Genomic DNA, 17,270 nt, shown 5'->3' on the forward strand with positions numbered 1-17,270 from the left:
AGAAGTAGAGCAGACTATGTCAGTGTGGCAGGGACACTTGGCTATCAGAAGCCCAGACATAGGACAAAATCATGAGGATGTGCACAGGAATTCCTGCCCCTGGCTATAATCATGGCCTTGCGGACTCTCCTTTTTCTGATCTACAATATCTTAGGAATTTCCTGCAAGACATGGTATGGTCCCTTCTCTCTCAGATCTGAGTTTAATTTAGCAAAGGATAAATAGACACAGTCATGTGATCAATTACCAGTTCATCATTGCTTAGAACTTCAAAAGTGATAACACAAGCATCCAGCATCTAAGTTGTTCATAGTTCAGTGAATTTTTGAAAAACATTTTAATTTTATAACACACACACACACACACACACACACACACTTACACACACTTGGGTTTGAGAACTGAACAGCTCTGACTGTTTCCAAAGAGATTGTTAGAATAATCTAGAAACAGTCTTAGTGAGGTCATCCATGGTTTCCTTATTCTGTTTGACAGAGGTTTTTTTTTAATATTTTATATAATTCATACATCATTTTTCATTTTTGCACAAAGTATGAATTTTCATTTTGGTTATATTCCCCATACAATTGCATCCCCCCTTTATTTTGACCCCAGTTCTTCCTCTCCCTTTCCCTTCCCCCCCCCATAGTGTGTCTCTGGTTCATAGTTGCTTGTTGATTTTGATTTTTACTTTGTATTAATTAGTCTTTTTCCTGGTCCCTTATCGACAGAGGTGTTTTTAACAGAAAAGCAGAGGGTGTAGTGTATTGTGCGCACGTGTATATAACAATATGTATGCTCAAAGGGGGAGATGTGACACCTAGTGTATGCATCCCATAATGTTCAGTGACACTCAGGTGTTCCATAAACTGAGAACTACTAGAAACATCGTGCTGTAAGTGACTACTTCCTCCATGAATTTCAACATCAATGATTTAAGAGTTTTAGATATTTTTGTATCCTCCCACCAATTCCAGTAATTGAAGACCCTGTGACAACAAAAACATCATGGATGTTATCCATTGACTTTGTTATACAAGAAACCACATAGGTTGTTGGTGAGAAAAGCAAAAGAAGGAAAGAAGGAAGAAGAAGAGAAAAAAGAAAGATAGGGAGGAGGGAGGGAGGAAGGAATAAAGAAAGAAAATAAGATGGTCACCAGGCTCATCTCTCCAAATATCCTGAAATATTTCCACCTCCAAGTTCTACTTGTGATCTGTGTTCTCAAACTCAAAATCCTCTAAACAGAGCTTACTTCATTTTCTGATCTCATTCATGATAACTTTATTTCCCTTGGCATCAGGTTGTCACCAATGACATCATTCCTGATTAAATCATATTCTCCACCTTACACAGTGAGTAAATACTTCCTATATAGTCTCTCTTAATTGATCCTCTTCCCTCAGCTCCACTCCCACCAAATGACCTCTCTTCCTCTGACCTCTTCCAAATAAGTTAGAGAGGGTGTGACTAGATGTTTCCAAAATAGGGAAAGACACACTGAGAGTTAAACCCCCAAATCTCTAACCTAATCATTTGTTTCTTAGAAATTCTCAAGTTATAGCGGGGACCCAATCCGAGGAAAGGATGTGTCCTGAAGAACCTTTATCTCATCCACAGGCATCAGAAAAGCCACTCAAAAGTTTGCTGAAAGGCAGAGGCAAGGGAGTGTGAGAATGCCAGGAGTTGGCCTCCCTACCCTGCTGATGTAAGAGGCTGCACCTGCTCCTTCTTGAGACACCCACACCTCAGCACCCAGCCCTGGAATTTCCCAGGAAAGTGACCAGCATCATGAGCTCTGGTGTCACAGGAAGGAGGTTTGTCTGAAAACAGAGTAACTTCTTTGTTGCAGGACTCACAAGTCTTAAAAGAAGTGGGATTAAAGAAACAAACAAAAAAAAAAAAAAAAAAAAAAGGAAAGACGATGAAGAATAGAGAGAAGTCAGGGACAGGAGGAGTCTGGAATGTTTCTGCTAGTAAAGGGGAGTGTGGCCAGGGATGAGGGGAGAGAGAGAGAGAGAGAGAGAGATAGAGAGACAGAGAGAGACAGAGAGAGACAGAGAGAGACAGAGAGAGAGACAGACTAGAGAAATCTATGTATTTCTAGAGAAAAGAGTTTTTCTTAAAGAGCTTAACCTGGGTAAAGATTTTTCTTTCTGATATTTATTTTATCCATATATTAGACATTCAATACTCATAATATGATTTAATTTTAAAAGGAACAGTGGTTATTTGATACATTGGAATAGGTGTTGAAGACATCCTACTGAGATAGACTGCCAGTGAAACCATCATTTGTACTAAACACCTTCCAAGTGCCCCACTCCCAAGCAGCTCCCCAAGTGCCTGTCCTCAGGGTCAGCACTGTGTCTAGTCCTGCTGCTTGAGTGGACCTGGGCCCTGCAAATCTTACTATGGCCACTAGAGGTCCTACTTCTGTGGTGGGGAGTGGTCAGTGGCTGGGAACTCTGGCTGCTGTCCCAGGTCCAGGGACCATTGCTGATCTGGGCAAAGACTCAGAGCCACAGCATTAAAAGAACCAAAAGTTCAAAAGGCAAGTAAATTTCCTGGTAGGAGACTCTCCCCAATGACTCTCCTCAGTTTTCTGGGGCTGAACTGATATATTGTATCAAGACAACATCTGGTTCTCCCCAGAAGGCTCACCTTCCAAAATGTAGAGACTGTCTTAAGAGCCTCAACCCTAATATTTAAAACTACAAGACTTCTTTTTGAGTACACCTTTCCTTCCCTGTGCACTTTCAATCCCCACCCAACATGTTCAGGGGTGTTTTACACACTTTCATTTTCAAAATACAGCAAAGTTACACATTTAGCATGGAAGCCCAATTAAAGACCAGAAAAACTAAAAAACAAGACTCTCCTTCATTCTTGGATGGCCTATAGGAATTGAGAGGGCAGGGGAAGGTATGTATTTGGCAACATAAATGTTTCATGAGCATTTCCTAATCTTTCCCCAAATTTTTTTGATTCACCATTTATATACATAGCTATATAACCTTAGGAGTATAATTCACACCTTAGCATGTGCACATGCTTCACTCATCTTCCGCCAAACTTCAGTGCCAATGTCTTATCACCACCTTCCCCCACCTCTCCCCACCCCCTTTAGTAACCATCGTATTTTTCATAGAGTCTAAGAAGTTATTTTTGTTGTGTTTTGACAATTTGTTTTCTTTGGTTATTTATAGTCCACAGATGAGTGAAACTCTCAGGTAACTGTCTTTCATTTTCTGATTTATTTCACTCAGCATAATCATCTCTAGCTCCACCCATTTCATCTTTTTAAATAGCTGAGTAATATTCCATTGAGAGTATATCCCAGTTTCTTTATCCAGTTGGCTGTCGATGGTCTCTTATGTTGGTTCCATGTCTTGGCTGCCGTGAATGATGCTGCTATAAACAGGAGAGTAAAAATCTTAAGAAGGACCTAAGTGGATGTTTCTTCAAAGAAGACATACAAATCGTCCACAGGAACAAGAACAAAATGCTCATCATCATTTTCCATAAGGGAAATACAAATCAAATAAGGTATCACCTCACCTCTGTGAGAATGACCTGTATCAAAGAGATTGGAAACAAGAAATGTTAGTGAGGATGTGGAGAAAGGAACACTCATTTCATCGTTGGTGGGAATCTAATTTGGTGCAGCCTCCATGGGAAAAAGTATGGAAATTCCATAAATCTATATGATCCCACACCTTAATTCTAGGTGTTTACCCAACCCCTTTGATAAACTTGCAACACAATTTATTTCATAGAATTAACTCCAGTAATCAATATTTGGAAAAAATGCCCCCAAAGTACAAAGATGAACAAACTGAGCTCAATGCAGTACAGACATGAGATGTTTTTACTTCTTTCCATATGCTCTCCTCTCCTCTCCTGTGCCAAAATGAATGCCCCTTTTCAATCACTGGAAGGTGCATTTCATACATGTCCATTCACTTTTAAGTATTAAAAAACACTTAAAATATTTAAAATATATATTTCACCCCGTCAACTCAGTTCAATTTAATCTCAAATAATCCCCATCCCCAGAGTTAATCAGACCTTGCTGGTGAGACTCTTCCCCTCCACCTTCTGGGTAGGCTTTTCTCTCTCCATTTAAATTTAAAGGCAGAGAGTTGGGGGGTAGGGAGAGAGTGAAACATCCCCTGATAGCTGGTCTTACTGTAGAACTCTCCATGCTGCCCTTGACTCTCTGCAAGGAGACCTGTGGCTTCAGTTTCTCCTGACGGCGAGTCCATATAGCTTCTGCTGGGACCTCATCATGATCCGCCCCTTGTTGCGGGCATGCCTTCACCCAGGGGCAGCCCTCTTGAACAGAACACGGTGCCACAGCTCCAGCCTGGCTGTGCCTCCTGGTGTCCAGTCATCCCATCAAACAGTATGGTCAGGCCCATGCTGCCCATTTCTCTGAACTACCCATGCCTGTCCCCAAAAATTATAGATGCAAAGAACAGATAAAATGCCATAATCTCAGCAAGATTAAAATACGAGCCTCTTCTTGCAGACACCATTAGCTCACCAATGATCCTCCTAGAGGATGACCCACTATGGGACAATTTTCCCTAGCCTTAGTCCCCTCTTTATAGAGGTGGGAATGCAGTGGGGGAACAGGCAGTGGGTATGGGATAAATCCTGCCACTGCACAGTGAGTCCCAAGAGGCTGTGCCTGTACCTGTTGTCTATAGGGGGAGATTCACCTTGGGCCCAGTTGTTTTCAACTTTGGAGATGTAGCCGTAATTCTTGTAAAATTGTATATGTCTTTGAAACCATGTTAGAGCTTGATTCAATCCATGAAATTTTCAGTGGATTTGGGCCAGTGCTTATCTACCAAAAAGAGTCATGAGGACTCAGAAAAGTATCCTTAAATTGAAAGCTAAAGCATTATTTCCAGGCTCCCTCATTCTACCTTCCTTATAAATGATTTAACTGAATTTCATAGGATCCAGGTGGCCTTGGTTGAAGACAGTGGAGACTTGAATTAGGAAGGGATTAATTGGTTAAGGAAAAAGTGTTTGTATGTGCACTCCTTTGTTAGTTGACATAAATTTTCATGGATGCATCTTGGTCATTAAATATGGAATTATTGAAATTAAATATGCAATGCTTGCTCTCTTTGCTTCTGATTCAATAGTCCATTTATTTTTTAAAGATTTATTTATTTATACAAGAACTGGGGTACAGGCCATATGTGCGGGAGGGTGAGAGGATTCACCAGAGACAGAGCGGGGAGCAGAGCAGGCAGAAGGACCGAAGTACACTGCTGAGGGGAGCAGCAGGCGGCAGGAGAGGTCTGCCACACCATGTGGGCATCTTGCCGGCCCGTCGGGATCGAACCGGTGCTACAGAGGCTGCAGACAGCTTCACAGCACTGTGCTCAACTGCCTGCACCACCAGGGAGGCCCTCAGTAGCCCATTTAATAAAGACAACACAGTGGCTGGAAAAAGCATTAAGAAAATCTACAATGTTGCATTATACTTTTCTATCACATCAGTTGGCAAAACCAGATAATGAACTTTTCCAAAGGTTTGCTCAGGTAAACCAGGTTCAGTCTTTGCCTGTTTTACAGGACTCTAGAGCCTCAGGAATACAAAGGACAAATCTGTGTATGTTTCCAAGCTGCTGCATGCTCTGGGAGAGCTGAAGGTTGATGAGTCACTTTTCTATCTGCATGGGACATTTGCCAGCCTGTCAATCTGACTTAAATGATCAAAATGACGGCCCTAAAGTGGGGATTGTGACTCATTTCCTCCAGAACATAGAGAGGGGAGGCAAATGGCATGAAACCATCAATGTATGGCACCAAGGACTGGGTTTAGGGAAGTGACCCAGAAACCCATTTGTGTTTCATAATTTGGGAGTATGTGCTACTGTTGCCCCAGGCTAAGTACAAGGTACATCCTTGGGCCAGGCCGCGCAATGCAGCTCAGCGTAAAAGGCTGGTTCTTAGTCCCCAACTTCTCCTGCTTCCACAGAATCAGGTGAACATCTAGCTGGGGAGAGAGCCTGGGCTGTGGGGTTGAGCAGACATGTCTGTACTTCAGCAAGGAGAGGGAAGGAGGAAAGGGCGGAGATGGTAGAAGGAGGCCCACGATGGGCAGCAGGGGCCTCAAAGAGTAAGATGGGAAGAAGAGTCCACCAGCAAAGACAGGGTTCTGCCATGCATCTGATATGGGTATGTCCCCCCTCTTGTCTTCCCAGACAAGCAGTCATGTCCTCCGCACACCTCAGTGATTTCCCCCAGTGCACAGGTGCCCAGAGGGAGAAGCCCAGAACTATTATGGCCTAATGGGCCCTTGTGCACATGCTGCCTGCAGGGGGCGCTGCTCACACTGTGTCTGTGTGACAGGCCCACTGCGGGGTTGTGTGTTATGTATGTTGAATTTTCATTCCTCTTAGGAGAGAGCCAAGAAAGGACAGCTTATCAGGCCAGTTTAACTCCAAGTCGTTTACATCTCCCTCTCCAAAACTTGGCTCAAGGAGAGCAATTGATCTTAGGAGAAAAGTAGCTACAGTTAAACCAATGAATGCGGAGACTTGACCTGAAGTCTCTGCATGGACACATTTTTCTGTTTTTCTTTGTCTTTTCACCTCCCTCCACGATGTCCTGCCAGCAAAACCAGCAGCAGTGCCAGCCCCCTCCCAAGAGCCCCACCCCCAAGTGTCCCCTCAGGAGCCCAGCACAGTGTTTGCCTCCTCCGGCCTCCTCAGGCTGTACTCCCAGCTCTGGGGTCTGCCATGGCCCCTGCTCAGGGGCCAACTGCTGCCTGAGCCCCCACGGAGGCCACAGGTCCCACAGGGGCCGCAGGTCCCATGGGTGCAGGCGCCAGAGCTCCAGCAACTCTGACAGAGCCAGTGGGCAGCAATAGGGGGGCTCTGACTATGGCCACGACTCTGGGGGCTGCTGCCGACCTGGGATCCTGAGACTGCGAGGAGCTATTTCGGGGGAAACCAGAATCCCAGGGACCAGGCAAAGCCCCCGCCTGATACAGCGGTTCCCACACACCCCATCCGGGTTTCTCCGGGTTGAGCCAGATGTCTTTAGGAGGCTTCCCTGTGTTCCCAAGAGGCTCCATCTGTCTAATGTCCAGTCGCAAAGTCCCCCTTTACCCTGGCTGGGCTGCTGTCCCCACCTGTGAAAAATAGAACTTCTTCCAATTTTCATGAGTACTCAGTTTAATCTCACTGTCCCTCCCCTGGTGGCTGGTGGCCTGGCTTGTGCCTCCTGTGAACCCCCCCACCCAGGGCCAGTCCCGTCCTGCAGAAGATGCAGGATGCTGGACTGGCCACTGACTGGAACGAGGAGGGTCGGTCTGTGTTTTATACTGAATGGTGAGCCCAGGGGGGAGGGGCATGGGGTAGGTCCTGCCACCACCAGAACCAGGGTGAGTGTCTTATGAAGGTGGGTGTGTGCCCCTCTCACATTGGCTCCCGGGATCTACCAGGGGCTACGATTCTCTTTCAGTAAGTAGCTTCTGGCATCGCATCAAGAAACAGAGACTGCATAGTAGCAAATTATCAAAAACTAGGCAGAAAGCAATTCTCAGCAAAGAGAAATGTCCCTCACTGGAACATTGGCAATATGCAATGCGATATTTGCAATATGACATTTGTGACTGATTCTAGATTTCACTTTTATCTAATGGGTCAAGGCCAGAGATGCTGCTAAATATTTATCTAGAAAGTGGGCCCTTACCAGACACTTGCCAGTGCCTTCATCTTAGACGTCTTACCCTCCAGAACTATATGAAATAAATTTATTTTGTTTATATGCCCCCACTGTCTGGTATTTTGTTAAAGTGACCTGAGGGCCCATCACCTGGTGTGTGCGGGTGCCACTTTAGGGGGGATCAGCCCGGCATGGGCCAACTTAGAAGTATAAAATTGGTTGGTTTTGGGGGGTGTAAACAAGGTCATCCACTTTGTAGGGAGGAAAATAAATAGTAATGTTGTAATGGGAGAAGATTAGAGGCTTTCCTGATTACCACTATGACTGTAACAGTAGTGGTGAAACTTGGAGTTTTCTGTTTTGTGGGTCAGGATTTCAGAATGGCTCAACTAGGTAATTCTGATTGGGAGTCTTTCCTGCTTTTGCGCTCAGATGTTGAATGGGTCTGTAGTTCCCTGGAGGTTTGATTGGGGTGGACATCCAGGTAGGATCACCTAGGTGAGCACCATTGACGCTGGCTACAGCTACCACCCACCCCAGAGTCTCTGGCATGAGGGTCTCAGTGTAATCCTGAGCCTTGTGACATGCTTCTCCCAAGACAATCAGGTGGGATACGCATGGCCTCTTGTGACTGAACCCCAGCCTCACAGACCATAACTTCTAGCATTTTCTATGGGTTAAGCAACCCAGTTACAAGCCAGCCTAGGGGCAAGAGGAGGAGACATAGACTCCATCGCTCTGTGAGAGGAGTGTCAAAGTATTCTGAGGCATGTTTTTGAACCATCATTGTGGAGATATTGACACTATCATTCTCTCTCCAGCTGGCATTACCTTTTCCTGAAGGCCCAACATAAACTCGTGTCCCCACAGCATTCTGAAAAAAACTCAGATTTGGGCCATGGTTGTAACATGTTTAGGTCTTGATGAGGATGGTTGCTCATAAAACCTTGCACAACCACGTTCTGAGCCAGCACACTCTTCTGCCTCCTGCTATCTCAGTTTGCTCCCCTTTTAGATGTAGTTTCTCTCAGCTGGCAGCTTTATTTCTTCCTTCTTCCCAGAAGCCTCCTGCCCAGGGACTCTTGGCTCTGGGGTTCCGTGTATTCTTAGTCACCTTAACTGAGTCACCCCAAGGTGACATCTTGCTCCTGCCCTGTAATCAAGAGCCAGTTTGAAGGTCAAAGACCTCACCCACCTCCCACGCGTGATACCAGTGACAACATCTGGACACTTTACTCCTGTCAGGACAAAAGGAACTGATGCCCAAAGGCTATAACTCAGCCCCAGGAACTTCCTCCACACTATTATAGCAGGCTTAGTAATTTCACTACTTGTGAGTGTCCATTATGTCTGCTACAGTATTGCTCCTCAAGGTTGGAGCCCACTTATGTAAGCACATTTCTGAAATTTGCACTTGATTCATGTTGTATGAGTGGAAGGATGGATGGACAAATGGCAGGATGGACAACAGTTGGATGTATGACAAAGCATAAACAACTAACTTTCAGAAGTGTGAGGACAAGAACCAGGTATTTGGACATCTTGGGGTCTTCCTGTGTCCCTTTTATCAGAAATATATCTGGGCATCTACAGAGGCCTGGGACTTGCAGTTTGAAGATCTACCACTCAGAATATAACGCTTCCTGTCTCCACTCTCCATATCCCACCATCTTTTTCCTGACTGTAAATCAAAGGAGGAAGGGAAAAAAGTTGGGGGCTTAATCCATAATCATCTTGAACCAGGATCTCTGCTCAAGGCCCTTTCTGCTTCCCTGCTGCATTCAGGTTACCTAAACTGTGGATTTGGGGTCACAGGGTTGGAATCAGCAAAAAGATGGAGAAGGGGCAAGAGGGCAGGAAATAGACATTTATACATAAAGGACAGTCCCAGCTCCCTGACTTACAAAAGTTCAGATTCATACTGATACAAGTGACATACATTCAGTGGAAAACATCCTTTGAATTTTGAGCTACAGCATTCTGTTTCTCACTTTCAGTACAGTATAAAACAATTTGTTATGAAATAGGTTTTATATTACATGATTTTTCCCAAGGGTAGATTAAAGTTTTATGCACACATTTATGGTCAGTCAGGCTAAACTATGATGTCTGGTAGGTAGGAAGATATCAACTTGTGATAATTTCCATTTTTAATGGGTTTATTGGGACATAACCCCACCGTATGTCAAGGAAGATCTGATTATAGTGATAGCTATACATCAGTGTTATGCAGGGCTTTATTTTATTCCCCCCTGTATCACTAAGCTGAGATATCCTGCCAGGACAAACTGCAGAAGCCTCCGTCTCCTCCCCCCCTCCCAAATGCCTCACCCTCAAGCATCCCTTAGATCATTTGCCTCCAGCCTCTTTCCACTGTGGTTCCAGCTCTAGGGGAAGCTGCTACCTGAGCCTCCAAAGAGCCCACAGATCTGACACCCCAATCAGGGCACTCAGGAGACCCCCAAGTGCTGCACAGCTTGGAGGTCTGAAGGTCAGCCCTCCTGGGTCATGAGGGCCACAGAGCCTGAGGCTGGAGGAAGCAGAGGGGTGAGGGCTGCTGGGTCTGCACTTGTCTCGACCTCTCAGCCTCTCCTTGAGTGGATCCTCCAGGGGTTCTCTGAAGCAACTGCACTGCCCAGGAAACTCCTTCCTCCCCTTTGCTTTCTGGAGTTCTATATTTACTTTCAACTCACGCCTCTGTCTTTGACCTTGGGAACTGACATATACCCCCCATGTGAGTGTTATGGCGATTTCCCAGAGAAATCAGGTGGCACTCAGAGAGGTGGAGAGAGATCTACTTGTCACACAGGTGGGCTCAATGGGATCACTCCCGAAAATGCTGAGCCCCCAAGAATAAAAATGGCAGGGTTTTATGCAGTTTGTATAAGGAAACTAGCTATCCCATCCATCATAGCATAAGCATTCAGGAAGGGGGTCAAGGTAGCCACGGCTACCACTTGTACAAGCAGTGTAGTACACCCAGCAACTTCTCTGCTCCAGCAAGAAGCAGACTCTAAGGAGCAGACTCCCCCAAGCAGCAGACTTGGGAAACTTCCTGCTTCATGAGCACCATCCCCTGGACCAGAGAAGGGGGGAGTAGGTTTTCTTCCACTCAAAGGGAATCTCTGGACCGAGATGAGGGAAGGTCAGCAGCTGTCAGGGAAAGTCCTCATGTATTCTGACACCAAAGTGAGTCCCCCAGGTGCTGCCGTCTTCCCCGCCCCACGCTACTTCCACTCCTGAGTCACCTTTCCTTTCCTCCCCACTGACCCACGCTCTCCAGGCCGCATTTTCTACCCAGCCCACATGCTCCAGAAACCTTCATTGAGTGAGCTTTCCCCTGTCTCTTCCCTGGGCCCAGTCTAAAATCCTTCACTTTTCCTTCTATCTCTGTCTTCATATGATGGCTGGCTAGATATTTTGCAGTTTCATCCTCTGGCCTCATTCTTCTCTGCCCCTTTTGATTCTCTATCCCTCTTACCCCATCATTCAGTCACTTGGCGGGGCCCCCCAAAACAATGTTCTTACAGGAACTCCATGAACAGACCCTGGGATGCCAACAGCAGATCAGATCCCCGCTCATTTCACAAAAAAACAACACAAGACTTTCATTAATTTGCCCCACCAGTCCTGCTCCAAAGGCCACCGCCATCCTAACCACCCCCAGGCTCCTGTGAGTTGGGGTGGTATGAGACAGAAACCCCGTGTTGGGCGGCAGGCTGGGGAGAAGACATGAATGTGTCAGACAAAGGTTGTGCTGAGAAGGAAGTTTTATTTTTTTTTTCCCCCCCACAGGAACAAAGTAAGAGGGAGCATTGAGCATTCTATCTTCTGTAGAATGTGAAGCTAGCCCCAGCAGTGCTGGGGGCTCTGGAAATCTCCAATAGGTCTCAGCAGGAGAGAGGAGGTGGAACAACTGGCTCCTGCTGGGGCTGCGTCCCTCAGGTTGGAGCTCGCCTCCTTTCAGGTGTTTTCACTTCATCTCATGGTCCAGGTCAGCAGCAGCCCCCAGAGCCGCGGCCACAGCCAGAGCCCCCCGGCCGCTGCCCAGTAGCACTGTCACAGGAGCCAGAGCTCTGGCGCCAGCACCCATGGGACCTGAGGCCCCCATGGGAGCTCAGGCAGCAGCCAGCCCCGGAGCTGGGGCCATGGCAGCCCCCGGAGCTGAGCGCACAGCCCGAGGAGGCCAGAGGCAAGCACTGCGCTGGGCTCTTGGGGGGGCACTTGGGGACAGGGCATTTGGGGGCGGGGCACTTGGGAGGGGGCTGGCACTGCTGCTGGTTCTGCTGGCAGGACATCGTGGTGGGAGGAGGGTGAGCCTGGACAAAGACAAAGAATATGTCTCAATCAAGTTCTCATCTTCGCGGGTTTTGTCAAGCACATCCCCCCGACCAGGCCGCTTTCTAAGTCAGGATCTGTGCAGAGAAATGGGAACACGGGACACAGACATACATGTGCATAAAGCTGCTCCCCGGTGTCAGATGGCTCCTGTGCACCCTGACAACATGCTCAGAGCAGGAGTGGGAAGGATCCCTGAGGACCTGAGGCTTTGGGGGTTCACAGACCCAGACAGGTCCTCCATGTCCTTCCTCAGCACACCCTCCCCACTGCTGCCCCTGTGGGGCCCTTTCAGCTGGATCCAACCGGGTCTGAGTCTGTCTTCCCAGCACTCCCAGCTGAGGCTGTGACCCCTGTAGATACTCACCGGGCACAGAGGAGGCAGGAGAGGCTGTTCCAGAGGAGGCTGTGCATGAGGAGCCCACGGCTGGAGCCCTTTTATCCTGGGCAGGGTGTGATGCAGGGCCTGAGCATGTGGCTGCTTTCACATGAAGGGAGGGGACAGTCTGGCACCCTCCCAGGACTGACCTGCCATTCATCATCTTCCTGGGTATGACCAAGATGCCTGACTCAAGGGAACCAGGAAGCTCTTTGACTTCCCCTCTCACTCACCTACTGGGGGTCCCTCCCCCACAAGCTTCATTGAGCTCACACTCCCCAAAATAGTCTCTGCCCAGGGGCTTAGCTAGAAACTAGGCACATGTGGATGAATGTGGTACTTTTCTGTTTCTGGGTAGCTCGCAATCTGTCAAGAAGAAGAGAGAGAAATGTTAACACATGGACCTCCCTGGTGGCTCAAGGGGTTGACTCTCAGCACTATCAGGCTATCGCCAGCCTCTGTAGCATGAGTTCCATCCCCGGGTGGGCAGGGAGCTATCCCACATGGCGCAGCAGACCTCTCTTGTCTCACCCGCTGCTCCCCTCAGCAGTGTATTTCAGTCAATCTGCCTGTTCTGTTCCCCATTCTGTCTCTGGTGAATCCTCTCACCCTAGCACCTCTGGCCTACACCCCAGTTCTTTTATACATAAATAAATAAATCTTTAAAAAAAAGAAATATCAACACACGTATACATACAGTATCAAACATCAAGTGCTAGATGCTGTAGGCAGCTTTGCAGAACGTCTTCAGACTGGGGGTCATGGGGTTGGGGGGTCAGCCTCCCTCCACCTGCACAAAACCAAAGCTCCCTGCCCCTCAGATATCACCAATTACTGTCGCTTGCGCCCTTGGGAATGAGATGAGGGGGTAAAAGGATGGAGGAGTAGAGTTGAGACCTTGTCTGGGCAAGCAGAACACCAAAGAAGATCTCATGGCATCTGGGAACCTAGTAATGGGGTTCGTGAGAAGGAGGGGGGTGGAGGTAAGTGCATTGTTGATGGGTAGGGGGCTTCAATAGACCAGACAGTATCTGAAGTGTGACTATGTTCTATAAGCAAACTGAAGATTTTTCTCATTTGAATTTACCATTTATTATTCAATATTTGCTATATTGCCAAAAAAATATAGCTACCAAGAACTCCACCAAAATTTAAATATTCCATTTAAATAAAATATTTTTCTATAAAATTATATTACCTATTTGTTTTATGACTTGGAAAAATGGTGATGACCTATTTATAGTTACAAACAAAATTTATAAAGCAATATGCATGGTCATTCATGTAACATTTTAAATCAAATGCTTTGTAGTAGGTGTGTTTCGTTCTTCTATGAGTATTAAAGCTTATATGACTGGCTCTATGTTTTTAGAGAAAACATGGACTCTGTAGGGTACTTTAATATCCTGATTGCTTTTGTTCTACTTCAAAACTATTCTCTTTGAAACAGAGAGAATAACTCTGCAAGGTGACCACTCCAGGAGTCCCTTCCCCAAGAGAATAAGTATCCCACCATCCAGAGACATCAGAGGAAGCACAGAGGCTGGTGTGGATGAAGGAAGTGGAGAGTTCGTGCCTTGTTAATACCACTGGCATTACGGAGGTAGGCATCCAGCCTCTCAGGTTTACTACCTTGGCTGTATTTTGATTAGACCATATAGCTTATATGTCAAAGATGAGTCTCTCTTTCCTATTCATCAGAGTTAATTGTAGTTCAAGACTCTCCTGTCATCACAATCAATCTATATGGTGACACTCCCCTGTGACATCTATAGGTAAGATGACAATTTGCATGCCATAAAATCCACCCTTTTAAAATGGACATTTATATATTTATATTGTATATTTACAAAGCTATGCAACCATTATCACTATCTAATTCCAAAACATTTTTATCATCCCTAAAGGGAACTCATTATCCATTGGCAGTCATTTTCCATTCTTCCCTGTCTTTCTGGTAATCACTAAATTATGTTTTGCCTCAACAGATTTGCTGATTCTAGACATTTCTTACAATGGTGTCACAGAACATGGGGTCTTCTGTGTTGGCCTCTTTCACTTAGCATATTGTTTTCGATGCTCATTCATATTGAGGCAGCATGTAGCAGTACTTTATTCCACCTTATGACAAAATAATATTGCACTTGATGGTATACCATATCCAGTTTTTGCATCCCTTGATGGACATTTGGGTTATTTCCACATTTTTACTATTATGAATAATACAACTGTGGTCTTAATCTTTACTATTCCTTTCCTTTTGCTTTAGGTTTAGTTTGCTGTTCTTTTTCCAGTGTCTTAAATGGAAGTTTACAACATTGATTTAAGATTTTTCTTCTTTTTTCATATAGACGACTACTATCTTGATGACTATCTATCTTGATGACTATAGATTTCTATCTTGATGACTATAGATTTCTCTCTTGGCACTCCTTTTGTTGAATTTTGTAAGTTTTAATATGTTGTGTTTTTTAAAAATTCATTTCCAAGTATTTTTCTGAGTTTCTTTACAATTTCTTCATTACTTAAGACATATATCTGAATTGTTCAGTTTTCCTTCTGTTTCCCTGACCCAAGTGGACATTTGGAAGTCTGCTAGGCTTGAGCTGTGTTCTGGAGTCCCTCTAAGAGTGTGGCTGGCGAAGCAAGAAGCCCCAGCTTCATGATGCTATGATTTGCACCAGCAGGGATGGGAGTTTATGAAAGTGTCTGAAATGGCCACTTTTTTTTGTATCACTTCACTCTGCCATGAGGATATGTCCCCTGCAAGACTATCAATCCCAGACACTCACCTGGTAAGAGAACACTCGTAAACTTTTAGCACAGATAGGATGGAGCCACCTAGAGACATCTGCAGCACAAGTTAAGCATAAAATGTTTACCTTCTTACTTCCCCATGTCCCAGGCCCCTGTCTCCATCAGAGCAGAAGGGACCCCCAAGGTGAAGGAGGAAGTGGAAGATGAGTGACAATTGATCCTGTTTCTTTCCAAATGCAGCACCTTAGGAGAGGGTGGCATGGGAGCAGTTACAATTTTTGTACTGAGTTATAACATCTGAAAAGTACCGGATCATTTCAAACCCCTAAAGATGTTACAAAGTTACGGAATATGTTTCAGATATCACCAAAGATCAGCCTTGAAGAATAGCAAAAGACCGTGGTTGGAGGAAAACAAATTCTTAGTATCTCACTGATTTCAGACATTTAAATAAAGTAGTAAAAATCCTTGAGCAATTTTTGTTCCAAAGGCCTCTCTTGGTGCCTCCTACATTTCCACTCTCAGTCAATAAATTAAAAAGTGCATAATTTCCTAAGTTGTGCATTTAGAAAAACAGTCATTTCTGGAGTTAGTAATATCATTAAAATAAGGTTTTGTGGTTTAATGTGCAAGGCTTCAGATGTCAACACTGGAAAGTTTTGCTCCTCCAAGTCTATGTCACCCTCAAGTCCTCCCATTTTTATCAGCCAGTGTAGTTGGTCTGTAATCTTTCTGTCATGACCTTGAGTTTTCTGCAACCCTCAGAGTGGTCAGTGGGCTTCTGAAAGAGCCAAGGGATGGGTGGAATTATCTCACAGCCTAGAGAGTCTGGGTTGTCAAGAGAGGCTTGGGTTAGCCGATGGATTTAGAATCAGTTTAATTATTTCAAAGTCTCACACAGGTACAAAGGGTATCCAGGCAATAAAAACTAGAATGGAGAGTGGGGAGTGAGTGGGTTTTTGGAGATCAGAGGGGCTGAAATATCTGGTGAGAACTGAGCGTGTTCTCCATTAGAGGTTCTAAATTTTGACCCCACAGTGAAATTATCTTGGCAGTTTTTTTAAATTAAATTTATTTATTGATATACATGTTACATCATTGTTCTATTTTTGGCACTGATTTTTTAATTTCTATTTTTTAAATTTTATTTATTTTTTTATTTATATATATTTTATCTAGAAAAATTTTTTAAAAAAGCAACTCTCTGACTCTTTATCCCCAAAGGCATTCATTGACATAGTCTGCAGTGTACCCTAATTATCAGGATTTTTAATATCACCCAAAGGATGCCAATGTATGACCAGCCTGAGAAGATCAGATCATATGAGAAGGAAAAGAAAGATGAAGATTGAAGAACAGGATTCCCTGTAGCCTTCTCTACCTGTTGCCCATGAACCAACACAGCTCTTTGGCAGGCAGTATGTATTTCTGGCCAATCAGAAATTCTGATTCTGTTTCTCGAGTCTCACACCTTGCCATGTTCTCCTGCAAACCTCCCCTCCAGCTCCTCACCTGTCTATGACACACAGGACTGAGGTTCTGCCCGTGGGGCTGGGAGCTGGGCGCCTGAAGGGCTGAAGCTCCATGCTCAGGGATCCCTGTCTGGGCACCTGGAGGAGAGAGCCGTTGTCCCGGGAGTTCTAACCCACAGGGGTTTGGACAGGAATTTCTCACCAGTCCCCGTTCCCTGTGTCACACCGGGAGGTTGCAGGGACTCGTGTTAGGGAGGGAAGGGGACAGCGAGCATGTTTTCCTATGAGAAGGGACCTGTTCAGATAGCTGTTCCTTAACTTTCTGGTGGTCTTGTTTTCTTCTATCCCTCCCACTCTTTCTTTGTCCATTCCTCTTTCCTTCCTTTCTTTTTTCATTCTCTAAAATGTCACAAAGGGCCTCCCCGGTGGCGCAGCGGTTGAGCGCTGGGCTGCGAAGCTGCCCGCAGCCTCTGCAGCGCCAATTCGATCCCTGGCAGCCGACAAGGGTCCCACATGGTGCAACAGACCTCTCCTGCTGCCCGCTGCTCCCCTCAGCAGTGTATTTCGTCTGTCTGCCTGCTCTGCTCCCCGCTCTGGCTCTGGTGAATTCTCTCACCCTCCCGCAC

The 17,270-nt window shown here is 45.7% G+C and overlaps 3 protein-coding genes across 3 annotated transcripts in view; 1 reads left to right on the plus strand and 2 right to left on the minus strand.

The window, feature by feature from the left end:
• The window catches only part of LOC311177947 (late cornified envelope protein 2A-like), a gene marked incomplete at both ends in the record, with an annotated part of 137,830 nt that overhangs the window by 53,091 nt on the left and 67,469 nt on the right, over positions 1-17,270 (minus strand). The gene's annotated exons all lie outside the window — the stretch shown is intronic.
• On the plus strand, positions 6,632-6,898 carry LOC311177950 (late cornified envelope protein 3C-like; the record flags this gene model as incomplete). The annotated part of the gene is made up of 1 exon (XM_084244230.1): positions 6,632-6,898. The coding sequence occupies one exon, from the start codon at positions 6,632-6,634 to the stop codon at positions 6,896-6,898; it is 267 nt and encodes an 88-aa protein (XP_084100356.1).
• LOC311177948 (late cornified envelope protein 3C-like) lies at positions 11,694-11,996 on the minus strand (the record flags this gene model as incomplete). Its single annotated transcript, XM_084244228.1, has 1 exon — positions 11,694-11,996. The coding sequence occupies one exon, from the start codon at positions 11,994-11,996 to the stop codon at positions 11,694-11,696; it is 303 nt and encodes a 100-aa protein (XP_084100354.1).

Source organism: Talpa europaea (genome assembly GCF_964194135.1).
Source record: "Talpa europaea genome assembly, chromosome: 9".
NCBI classification, from domain to species: Eukaryota; Metazoa; Chordata; class Mammalia; order Eulipotyphla; family Talpidae; genus Talpa; species Talpa europaea.